Here is a 20,499-nt window from a genome sequence, read left to right as displayed (position 1 = left end):
ATGGAAAATGTCCGATGGAGCCCACACATGGTCGGAATTTCTGACAACAAGCTTCAGTCGCACATTTTCCATCGGAAAATCCGACCGTGTGTACAGGGCATAACACGGACCCCACAGCACCGGCATACAACTCAGAGGAGGCTTTGTGGCCATGTGACCGCTGAATTAAAAAAATCTAAAAGGTACCAGAATTATTTTTGGGAAAACACTTACACATAAAACAGACACATATTTAATTTACTTTTCACAGAGGTGCTTTGCAAAGTGTCAGTTTACATATACTTTAAAGCTTCAGATCTTGCTTATAATGTTCCTGTTCATCAGTTTCTGGAGGGAACTTTTGACCTCTCGATTTCTAAGACTGTAAATCACAGGATTAAGTAAAGGAGTTATAACACTATATAAGAGGGCAATAATCTTATCACTTTCTGGAGAGTGACTTGACTTGGGCCTTAGATACATGAAAGCTCCAGTTCCAAAAAATAGGCAAACTGAAGTAATGTGGGAGGCACATGTGGAAAAAGCCTTCTTTCGTCCAGCTGAAGATCGAATATGTAAAATTGCATGGACAATACGGGTGTATGAAATTAAGACTATAATAAAGGAGACAATTACAACCATAACAGTGTAGGCAAAAAGGTCAGTTTCTACCATTGAGGTGTCAGCGCATGCAAGTGAGATGACTGGAGGTGTATCACAGAAAAAGTGGTCAATCTCATTTGGTCCACAGTACGGTAGACTGAAGATGTAACTGGTGTTGGCCAAAGAAAGTAGAATTCCACTGATCCACGTCCCTGCCACCATTTTGGTACATGCACTCATGCTCATGATGGCAGAGTAGTGCAGGGGATTACAGATGGCAGCATAACGGTCATATGCCATGACAGCAAGAAGGTAACACTCAGCGGTGCCAAGAAAAAGGAAGAAATACATTTGAGTGGCACAACCAACAAATGAGATCCGATCACTTTCTGAGAAGTAGGCATTCAGTACTGTAGGGATGGTGACAGAGACATAGCACACTTCAATGAAAGAGAGGTTCTTCAGGAAGAAGTACATGGGGCTGTGAAGATTGGAGTCAGTAAATATGAGAAGCAGGATGAGGACATTTCCTAACAGAGTAACAATGTATATCAGGAGAAATATGACAGCAATAGCAAGTTGAACTCGAGAAGAGTGTGTGAAGCCAAGAATGATAAATTCTGTGACAATACTTTGGTTTTGTATGTGATAGTTTTCAGGATGTTTCATCTGAAATAACAGAATACAATTGGTTAACAGAGAGTTTGTCACTTTCCTCTTTATTAGAATCTAACAAATTCAGGAAAACAATTATCAAGTTTTTTTTTGCCTGAACATATTAGAACCTATGTTTAAGTGTTTGAAGGGCAAACTTTTCATACTGCTTATAGCAAGCAAACCAATTCTTCCTTTCATTATCTTATGTATAGACAGATGGTTTCATCTGTGTGGTTATTATCATCAGCAATTACAGTTTTTTTATTCATGAAAATTGATAAACAAGAACAATTTTTATATACTTCGCATGGGACCATGCTGTAGGTCAGCCTTTCTCCCAAAGGAACCCTTAAAATAAATTGCAGGTCACAGAGAACCCTTGCTAAAAACCAATTCATTGGGGGTCAGTGGGAAAAATGACCGTTACACTGTTGGCCAATAGGAATAATGCCCCTTACAGGGATGTCCAGATTGCCATCTTTACCGAAAGCAAAAAACATAATTGGTGTCATGCAACTGGCTCTTCCAAGTGGCAGTTGCCCCAAAACTATGCAAGCACCATCAAATGGTAGGTCAATTAGCCATGGCCCAAGAAACCCCCTAGCAACCTCTGGAGGACCACTGGTTGAGAATGACTGTTGTATAGTTATTTATTGGTTTAAAAAAAAACAATTTGAAAAGACTGTTGAACTGGCACCAGACACTTGACAGGGGGTAGTGATGTGTCTTAATAGACAGGCAACCCTGCTATGGAAGAAATAGGAAATGCTGTATGCACCATCAAATGGTAGGTCAAGTAGGTCAATTAGCCATGGCCCAAGAAACCCCCTAGCAACCTCTGGAGGACCACTGGTTGAGAATGACTGTTGTATAGTTATTTATTGGTTTAAAAAAAAACAATTTGAAAAGACTGTTGAACTGGCACCAGACACTTGACAGGGGGTAGTGATGTGTCTTAATAGACAGGCAACCCTGCTATGGAAGAAATAGGAAATGCTGTATGAACAATATGTATAGGTGCATATACTTAATTAAAGGAAGGTCTAATTTCAGGATGCCCCACCATGACATCAGTTCTGAATAACCATTAAAGCCTAACTTCAGGCTATTTTTTATTTATTTATGATATGGTCCCCCAGCTGGATTAAAAAAATGGAGGAAACCTTAGGATGCAATACTCACCTTAACGTCTGAGCTGCCTTCTCAAAGATGTTCTCAGTCTTACAGATTGAAGACCAGCATCATTCAACCCAGAAGACTGAGGACATTCTGTAAATGTGAGGCTCAGTGTGTGTGTGTGGGGGTGGGGGGAACCATGACACTTTCATTCACAGTGTATGGATGCGGAGAGTAGCACTCTGTGCATCATGGAGGATGGTCCACTATCCAAAGGGGAGAGGTAGGAAGACCTAGTGTGTTACGATTAAAGATGTAATTGTTCAGGGATCTATTCCCAAAACACAGGTTCAGCATCCAGCTGCTAAGTATTTCAGCTTGTCATAGATTCTGACAGGCTTCTGACAGTGGGGCTGTACACTGCACCTGTGCCTCCGAGGCATCCAAAAACATGGAAATTGACACATATGAGCCACATTAGCCATTTATCAATATGCATGTAGCCTTTGGAGGACTGTGCAGGGGACGTTTCAGACTGCTGGAGACACAAGTGCTGCAGAACTGGGTATTTTAACACATAATGCAGCACATTAAAAAAAATCACAAACATATTAGTTACTGTATTGTACTGACTACATTGCAGTAATACATGGAAATGTTCAAATTGGGCTTTAAGATTGCCAATTCATGATGCTGAGGGATGCACCTAAATGCACAAACTGGGTGGAAATATTGTAAAAAGACATGGAACATAAATTAAATTCAATTCATATCTACCATATATAGATACATGCATTATTTATTTCAATGGGCAAATGTTAAAGACAAAAATAATGATCTTATTTTTTTTAGTTAAAAAAACAGTATGTGTATTTAAAAAAAAATGTGTCCAGTTAAAGACCCACATTTATCATTGTGCGTTTTCGAAGAAGAAGTTTCAAAGTAAGAACTTTACAGGAACATAATGTGCTGATGTATAGTATGAGTTGTGTAACATAGCTATACAGTAAAACCTCGAATTGGGAGTAACACGGTTTACGAGCGTTTCGCAATAGGATCTGTTTCATTTATTAAATCCTGACTCGGTTTGCGAGCATTGTCTCGCAGGACGAGCAGGATTCAAGCCTCTGGGGTGTGCAGTACCGCATGTGGCCAGAGGTGCGGGGGGTGCCGGTGACGCTCAGAGACACTCGGAGACGCTTGGAGACACTGGGAAACACTGCGTTTCCCAGTGTCTCCGAGTGGTTTCCGAGCTTCTCCGAGTGTCTCCGGTGCCCCCCCACCTCTGTCCACATGCGGTACTGCATACACTAGCAGTGACACTGAAACAAATTATCTGAGTTTCCATTGATTCCTATGGGGAAAGTTGCTTTGATATACGTGTGCTTTGGATTACAAGCATTCTTCTGGAATGGATTATGCTCGTAATCCAAGGTACTACTGTAACTTTTAAAATGATTAGACAAAATAAATATGTCTAAATTGAATGGTCAGAAAGCTTAAGCCCATGTGTCTTCAAAGAACTAAGTTCAGTTATTCCTAAACCGTTGTTTCCGGCATGGTACCAAAGGAATGCCAAAAAGAAAATGGTCCTGTTTTTAGAAATGGGATTGAGGTCTCCACCTCATAGACCTTTAAGCCTAACTTCTGTAGTTAAAAGGCTATCTGAGGAGTTGGTAAGGGGACAGCATGCAATAATATTTCATAGAAAATAGCGTCTAGTGTGTAAGTAAGTATTTGTAGGTTTAGAATATAAAATATTTTTAGTTAATATACAAAAAAACATTTGAACCACTTCAATACAGGGTACTCCCCCCCCCCCCCTTCCTGCCCAAGCAAATTTTCAGCTTTCAGTGCTGTCACTTTTTAAATGACAATTGCGCGGTCATGCTACACTGTACCCAAACAACATTTTTATAATTTTGTTCCCACAAATAGAGCTTTCTTTTGGTGGTATTTGATCACCACTGGGGTTTTTATTTTTTGCTAAACAAATAAAAAAAAAAACTAATTGAAAAAAAAAAAAAAGTTTCTTTATTTCTGTTATAAAATTTTGTAGTAAGTTTTCTCCTTCATTGATGGGCACTGATGAGGCGGCATTGATGGGCACGGATGTAGTGGCACTGGGCGCTGATGATGGGCACTAATATGCAGCACTGATGGGCATTGATAGGGGGCACTGATGGGCACTGAAAGGCTGCACTGATGGGTACTTATGGGTGGCACTGATGGGCACTGATAGACGGCACTGATAGGCATCACTGATGAGTAGGCACTGGCAGGCATTTATGATGGGAACTAATTGGCATCATTTATGGGCACTGATTGGCATCCCTGGTGATCATGGGTGTGCATACCTGGTGGTCATGGGTGGGCATCATTGGTGGGCATCCCTAGTGGTCCTGGGTGGGCATGTTTGGGGTGAGGGCTGCACTGATAATCAATCAGTGCAGACTCCCCCTATCAGCAGAGCAGCCGATCGGCTCTCCTCTACTCGTGTCTGTCAGATGCAATAGAGGAAAAGTCGATACATGACTTTTCCTGTTTACACTGTGATCAGCTGTGATTGGACACAGCTAATCACGTGGTAAAGAGACTCTGTCAGAGGCTCTTTACCTAGATCAGAGTTGCGGTGTGTCAGACTGACACACCACACCACCGATCGGCGCTCGCTGGCTTGTTATCCTGCTGGACGTCATATGACGCCCAGTCAGGATAACGGAACCACTTCCCGTCCGTAATTCTGCTATAGGCCAGACGGGAAGTGGTTAAAGGCTGTGTAAAGAAGGTTGTTTTTAGTTTTTTATACTCTGAATGACCTAGTTTTGTAATCGGTAGTTCCCATGGTTCTATTGTGTGTCCGATATTTTTTTTTTATTATAGATGTCTCACAATCTATGGAAGATGTTCCAATTTTTAGGCCTGGTTCACACCTATGCAGGATGCAGGTTGCAGTTTGCATATTCCGGGTGCATTTTGCATTTTTCACTACACGTTTTTGATCCAGCACTGAGGGGCACTAAAATAATGATACATGAACTCTGTTTAGTGCTGCAGAGCCTAGGCCAACACAAAGTGGGTTGAATGATGCTGACCATCATTCAGCCCAGGTGAGAAACATTATCTAGTGGTGGAAAGGAATTACTGTGAGGAACAAAGATGGAGCATTGTGGTGAGATATATTTTTAACTCAGCAGGGCATATTATTTATTTATTGGTTTGTTTATTTATTTTTTCCTAATAATTGGAAATGGAGATTCAGCTTTAAGAAACAGAAGACATCATTTAGCATAATTACGGTAAATATAAAATCCAAGTCTGAGCACCGATTCACAAAAAGATGTTTTGGAAATGGAAAGAATGCAGAGAAGGGCAGCTTAAAGTGGTTGTAAGGGAAAAATATTTTTTCACCTTAAAGTGATTGTAAAGGCTAAAGGTTCTCCCTAATACAGTCTCCGTATTAAGGTAAAACAACGTTTAAGGTGCAGCTTTCACCCCAGCCTGCCGACCTCAAAATACTTATCTGTGCCCGATCTCTGTCCAGCGTTGTGCCCGAAAGCAGTGGCGCTGCTGTCTCTCTCCCTTCTCACTGTACTCAGTGAGAGCAGAAGGAACCATTGATTCTTGCTTCTTTTAATCAAATCCAGTGACGAGGGAGCAGAGAGCACTGTGTGTGTCAATAGATGCACAGTACAGCTTGGGAGTGAGCCCGCAGTACAGCTTGGGAGTGAGTACCTCCCTAGTGAGTATCTGGCAGGGGACTCCATAAGAGGAGGATCAGGGCTGTTCTTTGCAAAAGGATTGCACAGAGCTGGTAAGTAAGTATAACACGTTTGTTTAAAAAAACAATTTTAATATCACTTTAATGCATTCTCTGCAATAAGGTAAGCAAATCTTCCAATAGCAGCGACACACTTACTTACCTGGGTCTTGTATCAATTCAATGCTGTGTGTGCCCAGCTTCAGTTCTTCACCCCCCTCTTTCCACTCTCACAGACTTGCCTGAGTGCAGCGGCAGCCATTGGCTCTCCTTGCTATCAGTCAAATCATGTGAGGAAGGAGAGGAGGGTGGGTCTGAGCTGTGTTGTGTGTGTCTATGGACATACACAGCCCAGCTCAGGAGTGAGCCCTCACGTCTGGTCCCATGGCAAATGGCTTTCTAGGGGAGCAGACACAGAAGAGGGGGAGCAGACAGCACCAGCGAGAGTTTCCAGAAGAGGTTTCTGGCTACTCTGTGCAAAACTATAGCATGTTTGTTATTTTACTAGAAAAAATACTAACCTTTACGATCGCTTTAATTACTGTACTCTTCTGATAAAAGCGCAGCGGTTAATTCTCCACCAAGGAAGAACTTGGTGGAGACATCTCTTTTTTTTTTTAACGCAACTACATAAGATGGGAAGGTTGCCAAGCCTCTGTTTCTGTTGCAACAGCAGGAAAAATAGCTTAACTTGTCTAAGAAACTCCTGTATTACAATGCCTCAAGCTTTGTATGAGATAAAAACTTTGGGTTGATTCACATTTTTTCCAGCCAACATGTTAATATGTAAGCCAGCCCATTCACCTGCAGCTAAATTTTTAAAGTCTCTAAAATGTTTACCATTACTCATGGAAATACATTCAGGAGCTTGTTCACACTATGGTTCTTATCACTGCAAGCATACCCTGTGTGGTGGTTCAGAAAAAACGGCGCCAAAAAATAGGGGGGGGGGGGCGGACGCTGCAGGGGTGTCTACCAGTAATTAGTCGCACTGGAAGTGACACTTAAAACTAAATCAGGAAGAGAAATAGATCAGTTAGATCAGCACCATCAACGGTGCAGGGCGCACAGGAAGTGACACCAGACAGCGCATCGGAAGTGATGCTAAGCATCACCACTGGGGACTGTAAGCAGTGAAGTAAACATCCATAGAAGCCAAATGAGGCATAATAGAAGAGAGAAAAAGAAAAGTGCAAAACGGACTGGGTGGAAAAACAACTACAGCCAATTATATGGACAAAGCCAAAAAAACCAGTGGAAACAGAAAATACTACTAGGATTGGCGCCCTGGGCGTCCGTATGGTCAACTAATCCTGACGGGGGCCTCCTATTGTGCAAAAAAATGTTAATAAGAATTTTAAATGTAGAACTCTTGGGTAAAAAAAAGAAAGAAATGTTTTATATGTTTTTAAACTAGTAATAAATAGGTTAGTGGAAAATTAATTCAAAGTCTATCATAAATCCCAATGACTACAAAGAAGGCAGAGGCAGTCTAGATAGGGGTGTACATATAAGCCCAGAAGGGCCCCAACACATATACAGTTAAAAGTAGAAACCAAAAATTTAACTACTTGACCGGGCATCTGCAAATAATGACCATAGGTATAAATCCCTAGAGGAAAGGCCTGAAGCTGATGGATTCATTGAGCCCTAGAAAAAGAGGTGGCTGCCAAGGAGTGGATCCATCTTGTTTCCCTCTGCAGGAGAATTTTGTCCACATCCCCCCCCCCTATCGTGAGTGGGTATAAATTCTAAAGCAAAGAATTTCATCTTCGTTAGATCAAATGAATGGTACAAAACCATATGTTGACTAATGGATGTTTCAGTTTTTTCTTTTAGACAAGGGACACTTGTCTCTTGGTTTTACCTATATAAAAGGCCCTGAAAGCACACCTCATATAATAAACAACCCCAATGGACTGGCAGTTGGCAGAGAAGTTAGGTTGGTAAAGGGCCCCATTTGGAAGAGTTTTCTCCGCTGAGTCTAAAATGTAGCTACAAAAATCACATCTACCACAAGGGGCAGTGCCTTTACGAGTGTTTCTCCCAGATCTTTGTGTCAGGTGACTATGGACTAATTGATCTTTTATAGACCTAGACCTTCTATAGGTAATAGAGGGAAATGGTTTAACATACCTGGAAATCACTTTATCGGTGGATAATAGAGGCCAATATTTCTGAATGATATCACAGACTTTATTATGTTGATTAGAATATTTCGTTATTAATTGCACCTGCTGGTCCGATTTTTGAGGTCTTATTGAATGAATTAGCTCAGCTTGACTTTGTTTTTTAGCCCTGTGATATGCCTTTTTAAGGATAGAGCGACTATAGCCCCTAACAGGCGTAGCTGCAAAGCTAACACTTCCTTTTCAAAGTCCTGGTCGCGAGTACGATTCCTCCTTATTCGTAGGTATTGGCTATAAGGGATGCTCTCCACCAAGGGCTTAGGGTGGGAGCTGGCCGCATGTAAGGTGGTATTCCCTGCTGAGGATTTTCTAAACAGGGAGGAGCCGAGAGTGCCATCAGGATTTAAGTAGATAGAGATATCCAAAAAATTAATTATGTTTTGATCGTAAGTCATAGTAAATTTAAGATTATATGGACTGGCGCTGAGTTTTTCCAGGAAGAAAAGTTCTTCCTTGGAACCGGTCCACACCATAAAAATGTCGTTGATGAATTGACGCCAAATCAAAACATTGTTAAATAGTTCACAAAAATCATCTGAGAAGATCTCCCGCTCCCACCCCCCCAGGTACAGATTGGCGTATGATGGGGCACAATTAGTCCCCATCGCAACATCCTGTACCTGGATGTAGTGGGAGCGATCAAAAAGAAAGATATTGTTAGTAAGGATGAAGAGTAACAAATCCAAAATGAAGCGATTGTAGGCAGAGGCCCCAGGACCCCTCTCCGATAGGAAGCCCTCCACAACCCCAACCCCACGATCATGGGGAATGGAGTTGTAGAGGGCCTCCACATCAACAGCGACCAACAAAGACCCCGGTGGCACACAAATGCCATCCAGGGATCTCAGAAGGTCAGCGGTATCCTGAATGTAGGAACTCATTGAGCCAACGTGTGGTCGCAAATAATCGTCCACAAGTTTACTAACAGGCTCAGTTAAACACTCGTTGCCAGAGACTATCGGGCGACCAGGGGGGATTTTAGGTTCTTGTGAACTTTGGGTAGGGCATAAAGGGTAGGAGTCCTGGGGGTCTCAACAATCAAAAATTCAAGTGTCTTCTTGTTAATCAAGTCATTATGGAAGGCCCGGGTGACAAGAATTTTGAACTTCGTCTCTGCATGTTTGACTTGAGATAGAGGAACAGGCCGATACCAACTGCGGTTCCGTGGGAGATCCAAGAACATTTTCTTGTAATGATCCCTATTCATGACTACTATATTCCCCCCTTTATCCGAGGGTTTGATGACAATATGGTCATTCTGCTTCAAAGAGGATAAGGCTCTATGGAAAGCTGGTTTCAAATTGGATTGACCACTGAATCGCTTCCAATCAGTCGCCTGTATCTCCTTGGTAACTTGTTGGGTGAAGGCCCAAATACTCGGATTGCCTTGTAAAGCAGGAAAGGAAGTGGATTTTGGCCTATAAAGATTGGGTGGAGGAAAAATCCTCTCAGGTGGAGGGTCAGAAGATAGATTCACAACCGGTTCCACAATGGGGTCATCAAATGGATTGCTTTCCTCCCATAATTCCATTGGGTCCTTTAGTGCTTTTACCTCATTTATAGTTTTATTCATCCAAAGGTTCTCCGAATTGTCAGCCGGGCAACCTCTGGGATCTTTATTATAAATGACTTTAAACAATAATTTTCTGGCAAAGAGGTGCACATCTTTTATGATTTCAAAGGTGTCCACCTCCTGGTCCGGACAGAAGGTCAGACCCAGGCTAGGAACCCGAGCCTGATCCTCTGTCAGGATACAGGAGGATAGATTAATTACTTGGAGAGATGGTCTAGATTTTTGATTGACTTCAATCCTTTTTCCTCCCAAGTTTTTGTCTCCCTTTTGGGGTTTCTTTGGGTGTGATACTGACCAATGTAGAAAAATAGCTTGCTTTGATTGGTGGTTTGATGTTTGGTCTTTCCATCACAGGTAAAATTTCTGTTTACTTTTTTAAACAAAATTATTTTTTTTTCAACAAAAATTGTTCATTTGTTCCTCTATCCCTGTTTCAGGTCCTCTTTCCACCAGTTAAAAACTTGATCTTATTTACTCTCTATGGTCATCAGATGATCCATTGGCAGGGCCCGACTCCCAATTTATGTGGTATAAATATCAGAGTTTTTATCCAATCTCTTATTCAATTTCTTGATAGATCTATATACAGGTAAATATATTTCCTTGGCTGCAGTATCGCTTTGGCAGATTAGATGTGTGGTATTATTCTATATTTGTATCTTGATTGATTGATTGTTTGTTTCATTTTTTGTCTATTTTGCAATTTTTGTGTATTATTATCTTTAGTGCCTGATAAATACTATTCTCTTGAAGAAGCCACGGTATGTGGTGCAACATGTTGAGAAACAAATCCTTCAGTCACACTACTTGAAACTGTATTGTTACATCAAATTAAAACTCTTTTATATTGATATGTTTTTACTAATTTTTCTAAATAAAATGGAAATTTTTATATATTTTGTGTGTTATCTATTGCAACTTTAAAGTCCCAGTTCTTCATTCTTTACGCAGTTTAATATTTTAGGGATATGGTGCGAACATATGTGCTAGATGTGAGGCAATTGTTTGAATTTCTACTTGAATAAGCAGCTAAACATCTTTCAACTTTATTGAACAAGTCTAGTTGAATGTCAACTACTACTACTAGCAATGGATAAGTACATAGTAACAGAAGGGCTGACCTACTCTTCTTTTCCTTAGAGGCAACAGAGACTAACTTTACATTATCCAACAATAAGAGGTTGCCATACACCTTTACTGACAATTGGGCTAGCATTATGCATATTTGATAGTAAACTAATTTTATAGTTTATCAACTCTGTCTAATGTCAGAAATAGCATCTGAGGCAGTGCTTGTCCTGAGAGAACTTGATCACCAACCTTTCAAAACTTATGAGATATCCCCCACTGTTTGCATAAGAGGATTAAAGATATTAGTGAGTTAAATCCATCAGGCATATTAGCTGGCTTAACGTGCAACCAGTCTGCTCATACCAGCGAAGAAAGTAATTAAAGAAGGTGTGTTAAAGTGGAACCTTTCCTATATTTGTGCCCAGTTGTATCTGAATGGAAAGATTTCTAATAGTTGAATGGAGTTTTTTATTACTTCACAACTGCATTTATATCTGGAAGACAATGAATAGTTATTATTTTCTGATTGGTTTTGAGGTCATGATGATAAACTGGTCTTATTCTAACCTAAGTGGAATGTTGATCCATTTTCCAAACCTACTTGTAGTTCTTGGAATTCTATACACAGCTCTAGTGTCTCTTACTGGAGAGAGATATTACAAAGCTCAAACTGCCAGCTTTATTATAGTGTTGATGGTCCCTCTAGAAAAATATATCTCTAAGGCAAATGCTGGAACAGGCAGTTAAACATAGGTTTCCCTTACCTGGGGGAATAATCTGCAGCAACCAAAAATATATAATAACATGTTATCATTTTAGGAATATGCTATAGCTTTGCAAATTCTCTTGGTAATTTTTTAGACTGCAAAAACCTAGGGGGTCAAATGTATTTTTTTCTTGTTACCTACATGTATGCTCAGTAATGTGTAATTGTAGAATTACAGGTATTTATTACCTCTCACATGTTGAAAAAATGACAATATTACTGTAGTGTATATTGTGACATGTCAAAAATGAAATCATGCAGACTTGTATCATTACTATCCACTTTAATTTTTATATCACTTAATAATTGTAGAAGTACAGTATATAGGGTATATTTATAAAGCAATGATTGCGATATCCACCAAACATTTGTCATGCATACTGTATTTATTTGTTTGGTTTTTTCAGTGGTTAAGAGCTGAACAAAAGAACTTAATTCTGAGAGCTAGTTTTATGGATAAATATTATTTTTTGTACTTTAATAATGAAAATAAGAGTGCACGTTCATGTCACAATTCCAAATTACTATTCTCTATGGCAAAAAATTTCAATAACTTCATTGTGCCAAGGCATTACCTCTTCATGAACTATTTTTTCTTTCAATGGTCTTTCATCTAATTACATCTTTGGTTAAGTATATTTATTTATAGTTTGGGAACCCAGGATGTAGGGCTGTCTTAAAGTGATTGTAAACCTATGTTTTTTTTTTTTTAAATAACAAACATATCATACTTACCTCCACTGTGCAGTTCGTTTTGCATAGTGTGGCCCCGATCATCGTCTTCTGGGGTCCCCTGGCGGCGCTTGCGGCTCCTCCTCACATCGGTAAAACCCCCTGGGAGAAATGCTCTCCCTGGGGGTTACCTTGTAGGCGCGCTCCCGAGTCCAGCATTTGCGTCCATAGACACAGAATGCCAGGTTCGGCCCCGCCCCCCGGCACCCGCTTCATTGGATTTGATTGACAGCACCGGGAGCCAATGGCTTCGCTGCTATCAATCTATCCAATCAAGAGCCGTGAACCCTGGGCAGAGAGGAAGATCGCATCTCCGCCGAGGGAACGAAGGGCTCAGGTGAGTAAAACGGGGGGACTGGGGGGCCGATTAGTGTCAGAAGATTTTTCACCTTAATGCATAGGATGCATTTGGGTGAAAAAACATGAGGGTTTACAACCCCTTTAAGGGCAAACCTGTTTAATGTGAACCTATGATCACATTTTAACATGGATAAATAAGCCTAAAAGGTTTTAATTTATCCAATGTTTTTCAACAAACATTGCATCCCTGTGTTTATCAAGCCCAGCAACACACTGACATAGAAACTTGTAAATCCAACAGACCTACCATCTAAGTGCAAGCAAAATAACCAGGTATCTGTGGTCCAGTATAATAAGGGATGAAAAAAGACCTGTAAATTGGGGAGACAAAAAAACAAAAAACAAAGGGTCCAACTGAGGAGTTGTTTAAACACACTGCTCGATTACTTCTGCCTGACTTCCTGGTCAGACTTTAGGTCATGACACAGGAAGGAGATTGCCAGCTGAGAGTAGATGATGCAGGGTGTGTGCTAATGAGATCAGCTGGTTAACTCCTTCCTGTGTCTTGACCTAAAGTCTGTCCAGGAAGTAAGGCAGAAGTAATCGAGCAGTGTGTTTAAACAGCTATGAAGAGAGTGAGGTAAGCCTGTGTAGAATTAATAGAAAGTTGTTTTATTTTTGCAAAATAAGTACATTAATGCTATATTGGTATACAGGGAAGCTGAAATTTAGAAAAAAAAAAAGTGAACTCAGTACAGTGAATATCTCCTAAACTTGCAATATTTAGGAGATATTTGCACGGGATGCAGCTGGTGACTTCACCTGTGAATGCGCTCTGAAGGGACGGCATACCTGTGCTGTACCTTCAGAGCTCTATGACGTCATAACGGCCCTGGCCATTCATAGCCCAGGTGAAGATGGAGGTGCCGGGGAGCAGTGACAGCCCTCGATGTGCAGGTAAGTCTGCCATATATGGTGCTAGTATGCAATGCATACTAGTACATTATGACTTAAACCTGCATGGGGCCCCATTTTTTTTTGTGGTTGTTTACTACCACTTTAAAGTGATTGTAAAGATTTTTTTTTTCTTTATAACAAAGAGGTTTATACTTACCTGCTATGTGCAATGGTTTTGCACAGAGCATCCTCGATCCTCCTCTTCTTGGGTTCAATGCTGGTGGTCCTGACTCCTCCTCTTTTCAGTGCGCCACTATAGGAAGCTGTTCCCTATGGTGGAACACCTGCAGGTTTGCTTCTGAGCCATGCTGCCTGTGTCTATAGACACAGACAGCGAGCCTCAGCCCTGCCCACCCAATGGCTCCCGCAACTGTCTCTGAGCCAGACGTTATATATATCACAACGGCTGAATCTGTGTCTGTAGTGCATGTTCAAACTTTAATACCATAACTAATAACATGTTATTAGATTTTAGTAGACTAAAATGTACTGGAGACTAAAACAATTGAGATGATTTAAATATGACTAAAACTAAAATGGCATTTTAGTCAAAAGACTATGACCAAAACTAAATCGAAATTTGACATAAAAATTTACACTGGCTGCCATTATCATCATTTTTTGAATTGGTCCTGATGTTTATACTTTCTGAAAATCAATTGCAACAACCCTAAAACCTCTAAATCAACTGTTTGTCTGGTCAGTCATATTCTTGTTTCCTGTAAAAGAAAAATATTCCATAATCCACAAAAGTTGTCCTCCAAATTGTTACTTTCCCCTGACAGATTACCAAATATTTTTTGCACTGGGCGGGCGTTATATAACGTCCTCGGCTTCCCGGCGGTATAGGGGGTGCAGGCGGAGACGGAATATCGCATTCGCTCGTTACAGAGCTAGAACCTGGATCTGTGTGTGTAAACACACAGATCCATGTCTTGTCAGGAGAGAGAAGACAGATCATGTGTTCCTATTATATAGGAACACCGATCGGTCTCCTCCCCTAGTCAGTCCCATCCCCCCACAGTTAGAATCACTTCCTAGGTAACACATTTAACCCCTTGGTCGCCCCCTGGTGTTAACTCCTACCCTGCCAGTGACATTTATACAGTAATCAGTGCATATTTTTAGCTCTGATTGCTGTATAAATGTCAATGGTCCCAAAATAGTGTCAAAAGTGTCCGATATGTCCACTGCAATGTCACAGTCACGATAAAAAAATCACAGGTCGCCGCCATTACTAGTAAAAAAAAAAAAAATAATAATAAAAATGACATAAATCTATCCACTATTTTGTAGGCGCTATAACTTTTGCGCAAACCAATCAATATATGCTTATTGCGATTTTTTTTTTTTTTTTTACTAAAAATATGTGGAAGAATATATATCCAGCTAAACTGAAGAAGATTTTTTTTTTTTTTTATTGGGATATTTATTATAACAAAAAGTAAAAAATATTGTTTTTTTTTCAAACTTGTCGCTCTTCTTTTGTTTATAGTGCAAAAAATAAAAACCACAGAGGTGATCAAATACCACCAAAAGAAAGCTCTTTTGGTGGTATTTGGGGAAAAAAATGATAAAAAAAAAATTCATTTGGGTACAGTGTTGCATGACCGTGCAATTGTCATTCAAAATGTTACAGCGCTGAAAACTGAAAATTGGCTTGGGCAGGAAGGGGGTAAAAATGCCCTGTATTGAAGTGGTTAAACTGTTTCGATAAGTTACACAAGTGTCATTTAATTAAATGAGCATGTGTCCTTTAGCCTTAGTTCCTGAACTAAACAACCCTCATCATAAAAAAAAGTAAATGAAATCTAGACATATGAAACTGCTTTGCTAAAAGAACTGAAAAGGTCAGGTGACACAGAATACCTATATGTGTGTATGGATGCATAGAGAGTTCAATTACAAAGACAAAAAATATAGTTAGGTTAAAGGAAGGATATTACTAAAGAAACAACAAATTTAGAGTACGGATATTTGAAACGAAAAGTGCTGATTAATTTTCCAAGTGGCGAACAATGAAACTCGGATGGAGTAATGTGATTATTCCTGCGAAGCAGCAGAATTACACACATGTGATCTTGACATTTCACATTAAAGGACAAGCTCTCTTACACTAAATAAAGACAGGTCTGTTATCATCTTTGTCATGGGGAACATAAAGATACAGAAGTCATTTTATTTCTTTTCTCTTTTTTATTTGCAGCTCAAAATCACAGCCACTGACCACCAGGCCATGGTAAATGGGGTCAGGATGCTGAGTGGGAGGATTTGGCGAAAATCCATTTCCTGATCGCCTCTGTAAATAATGAACCCAGAAGCAACAAGCATTTTGTCACTTCAGGGTTCAGAGCCCTCATGATCTGCACTTGATTAGCTGCTGTGGACCCCTGATGTTTCCTTACAGATTCACCTGCCCATGCTATCACATGGGGAGCTTGTTAGCACCCTTGCAATAAATTGAAATAAAATAATAAAAAAATAAAAATAAAATTTTGTTTAAAGTAACCAATCTCCCAACGCATACATATAATTCCAAAGGCACAGACGTAGTGGGTGAGCACATATATGTAAACAGCAATTGCACTGCACATGTAAGGTATCCCTGTGAACATCAGAGTGAAAGCAGTAATTCTAGGGTCATCATTAGTTGTTAACGCTACACTGATGAGCTGTAAAGGTTATTAAATCATTGCCTATGGACAATTTTGGATAGTATACATTATTATGATATTAACATGCAATATCCAAGGTTAAATGTCATTGGTGGCTGTGGTATTTACAGTTTGTCCTACTGAATGAATCAATTTACTGTAAGTGCTGGTTCACACAGGGGCGGTTTCAAAGTCGCCCGACTCTTGTCCGACTCTGAAGCCGTACAGCGTGACTTCAGCGTGGCTTGCAAAACGACATCTGTATAGAGGTCAGTGCAAGCCACTCCGAAGTCGCCCCAAAGTAGTACAGGAACCTTTTTCTAAGTCGGAGCGACTTGAGTTGCTCCTATTAGAACGGTTCCATTGCAATGCATGGAGCGTAACTTTTCAAACGGCTAAGTCATCTGACAGGTCGCCCCTGTGTGAACCGGCACTAAGTGTCTTAACAGCATACAAAGAACTCGATCTACAAGTCATGGTTTGGGAAACTTCTGTGCACCTAGGAATCAGTTATAACAAAAAGGTAACAGATGATTGTAGCTAAGTATTTTTACATTTGTTATGCCATAACTGGCTCCTTCCATTATACTGGAAGAAAACCAGCTTTTAAATTTATGTTTTGTTTCATCTATGCAGATAAGACCAGCAGGAACGTGCACGGTGCATACTTCTTTTAAAATAGTAGTAATAAATGATCATTAAAATGTGAAAATATAAACTACAGCACTTAACATTTTACAATTCAAAATGATACAAATGTGTATATAACATATGATGACTATAAAGTTAAAGTGCAAATGTGCAAACGTAGCTGTAACTACTATACAATAATGATTTCATTTGTGACAAACACAATGCATAGATACACACGTTATGGCATGCTGTAAAGTGCAATAACATATTAAGTGCCAAATAATAAATCGTTTAACAGTGCGAATGTGAAAAAGTTCATAAATAGCTGGAATTCAATTAAAAAGATCCCACGTGAGATATGGCGCATGGGTCAAATACTTGGCCGCGTGATACCCATCACCACAATGAGGTAAAAGGCTTACCAGAAAGCCAGTGACCACACTTATTCAGGGAGGTCACAAAGCACTTGTTGGATCAGGGATCCACTGACAGGATGTCCAGATGTCCTGAGCGTCTCCCACCAGAAGCTTTCACAGACATGGGGTGATGATCAGATCAGATATCCCCAATACAAGGAAGTGCAGATATGCAAAGACTCCAATAGTGCAATATTGTCTCTTTTATGTATTTTAATGGTAAGTATTGCAGTGCTGCATACAAATATTCTGGCTCAAAAACGAGTCTCCAGTACAAAGTGGATAAAAAGGAATTCCTTGCAAGTAAAAAGTTCACAAATGTGTGTCCATTTCGTCAGAAATTACATCACCAGGGGTATCTGAAACGATCGTTGGGACACTACGCTCACACGCTCTGCGCATGTGTGATTGCTTACGCAAGAAATTTCTTTTTATTCCTTTTGCACTGGAGACCATCCCCAAGCATCAGTGTGACAGGAGCCGGTGCTATAGTAAGAGAGAGAGCAGAGCCGATGCTTCCTGTATCACTCCTGTCACAGGCGGAGTACATTTGGTATCACTCCGCCTGTGATAGGAGTCGGCACTATACAGGAAGCATGGGCTCTGCTTCCTCTAGCGCCGAAAAATACTGAAAATTTTGAAAATAAACCTATATTTTTTACTTTCTGCTATAAAACATATCCAATAAACATATCCAATAAAAAAATTAAAAAGTCAAATTTCTTCATCAATTTGGGCCAATATGTATTCTGCTACATATTTTTGGCGAAGAACAATCCCAATAAGCGTATATTGATTGATTTGTGCAAAAGTTATAGCGTCTACAAACTATAGGATATTTATATTCATTTTGATCTATTTATTTATTTTATACTAGTAATAGCGGCGATCAGCAACTTATAGCGGGACTGCGATATTGCGGCGGTCAGTCGGGATACTAACTGACACTTTTGACACTTTTTGGGGACCAGTGACACTAATACAGTGGTCAGTGCTAAAAAATATCACTGTCACTGTACTAATGACACTGGCAGGGAAGAGGTTAACATCAGGGGCGATCAAAGGGTTAAATGTGTGCCTGACCAGCGCTTTACTATTGTTGGAGAGGTGCTTGTACTAGGAGAAGGCAAAGATCGGTGCCCCTGCGTAGCAGAGTAGGATTCATGTCTTCTGTAGTGACAGAACAGCGATCTGCCTTGTTTACATAGACAGACGGCTGTTCTGCCTGTATACCGAAGCATTGGCGTGTGCCGGCGGACATAGAGTCCGCCGTACCCGCCAATCAGCTCTCACTGTGTCTAATCACAGCAGGAGCAGGCCAGCGGCAGCGCACACGTGTGCCCTGAACCCAAAGGCAGGAGAGCCGCCTTGCCGCCGTATATATACACACTATACGGTTGGGAAACAGTTAAAATGAGGTGTGTTGTACATATTGTTTAGGCTCAAATGACCTAGAGAGCCTGAATAACATAGTTACATTTCTTGCTTATGTCTTTTCTATTTGGCAAAAGCAATGAAATCAGAGGCCACCAGTTTGAGGTCTTTGCAGAGAAAAACACAGAGGCCAATACAGTTGGAAACATACAAAACATGCAAATCTGCTAAAACTGTTAAAGCTTAAGCCATGAAAGGAAAATTTGCTTATACATTTTCATATACGTAGATATGCAGGTAAAACTACTTTTGGAATCCTACCAAGCAAGAATTTTCCATACCAGCATCAGCGTATCTCTACCTTCTGCCATGTGAGACACTGTAACTATACTGTTGGAAGTAGAACATAGGTCCAAAACCTATCTCACCTTTTAAAAGTTCATCAACTATACCTATTGGGAATTAACCAGAATAATAGTTAAAGTAGTACTAAAGACTCATAACTTTAATGCCGCGTACACACAATTGGAAATGCCGCCAGCAAAATACCGATGTGAGCTTTTGGTCGGAAAATGCGACTGTGTGTATGCTCCATCGGACTTTTGCTGGTGGAATTCCAGCCAGCAAAAGATTGAGAGCAGGTTCTCTATTTTTCGGTTGGAAAAAGTTCCTATCCGAAAATGCGATCGTCTGTATGCAATTCGGAAGCTCAAAAATTCACGCATGCTCAGAACCAAGTACGAGACAGAAGCGCTCGGTCTGTTAAAACTAGCGTTCGTAATGGAGATAGCATGTTCGTCACGCTGCAAATTATTGGATCTTTTAATGCAGTGCATTCTTTTGTTCTTTATAATGCTAGAAGAATGAATTTGTTTTGCTGCTGATATTCACTCAGAGTTATGACAAACTGATTTCTTTATTATTTCTCGTGATCTCCTGAATAATCTTTTGTTTTTAAAGCCATATCTCCATAATAATGTTTAGAATTATTTTTTAGAGTCATCTTTTTTTTTTATTTTTAATCAAGATCTCCTGTTTTTTGGATTATTTTTAAATTATTTTCTAGTGATCTCCATATTTTTTTTTTGTGTGTCAAGTTTCCACAATGATATTATTATCTTGTATTTTTAAAGCTCAAGGAGGTTGGTTGGTGTCCCTTGTTAATTAGACATTGTATTTTTGAAATGTACCTGCCTACTCACAAACAAACTGTCCTTTTGAAGAAAAACACATGGGCAAGTATTTTCATATTAAAAAAATCTCAATTTATTCTGGCTCATAACAAAATAAAGAGGAAGGCAACGCTGGAGAAACTGCTTAAATGTGCGAAGCCTTTGTACCCTAGGGTACACATCAACTCTTTGTAACTAAAAATTGGTAGCCTGAGAAGTTCATATATTAGGGAGCACAATCTGGTCCAGGACTCCCAGAGATCAGGAACAGCAGCAGATGACATGTATGTTCCCAGGCTGTGGTACTACAACAGCCTGCATCTTCTGTCAGACCAGATTGAACACAGGCCATCACTTTCATGTCTTCCTTGCAGCCTTCCCTCCACGCTTCCCTGCAGCCTTCCCTGCAGCCTTCCTTGGAGGCTGTGGCTCTGGAGGTGGACTTGTGGCAGGAGGAGGAGGAGGATGGGCAAGCGCACATAAGTGCATGTTCTCACTAATTTGGCCCCTCAACCCCTTCTGAAGGGCCTGAAAAATAAGATTCTCA

The 20,499-nt window shown here is 40.2% G+C and overlaps 1 protein-coding gene across 1 annotated transcript; it reads right to left on the bottom strand.

Moving 5' to 3' along the window:
- Positions 1–291: 291 nt before the first annotated feature.
- LOC141111770 (olfactory receptor 10A7-like) lies at positions 292–9,185 on the bottom strand. Its single transcript, XM_073603938.1, has 2 exons — positions 8,925–9,185; positions 292–1,251 (listed from the first exon to the last, which is right to left on the bottom strand). Exons 1-2 carry the CDS (start codon positions 9,183–9,185, stop codon positions 292–294), a joined length of 1,221 nt encoding a protein of 406 aa, XP_073460039.1.
- Between the last annotated feature and the right edge of the window lie 11,314 nt (positions 9,186–20,499).

Source organism: Aquarana catesbeiana, linkage group LG01, assembly GCF_042186555.1.
Source record: "Aquarana catesbeiana isolate 2022-GZ linkage group LG01, ASM4218655v1, whole genome shotgun sequence".
Taxonomy (NCBI): domain Eukaryota; kingdom Metazoa; phylum Chordata; class Amphibia; order Anura; family Ranidae; genus Aquarana; species Aquarana catesbeiana.
Note: the sequence above shows the minus strand (reverse complement) of the source record. Positions and strands in the feature narration are given on the sequence as shown.

What these genes read in the sequence shown, in the direction of transcription:
- LOC141111770 (XM_073603938.1), bottom strand. Translation starts at nt 9,185, where the DNA reads ATGAGTTCCTACATTCAGGATACCGCTGACCTTCTGAGATCCCTGGAT. An exon ending in ATCGCTCCCACTACATCCAG is followed by an intron (nt 1,252 to 8,924) that starts GTACAGGATGTT and finishes CTGTTATTTCAG; the next exon opens with ATGAAACATCCTGAAAACTA.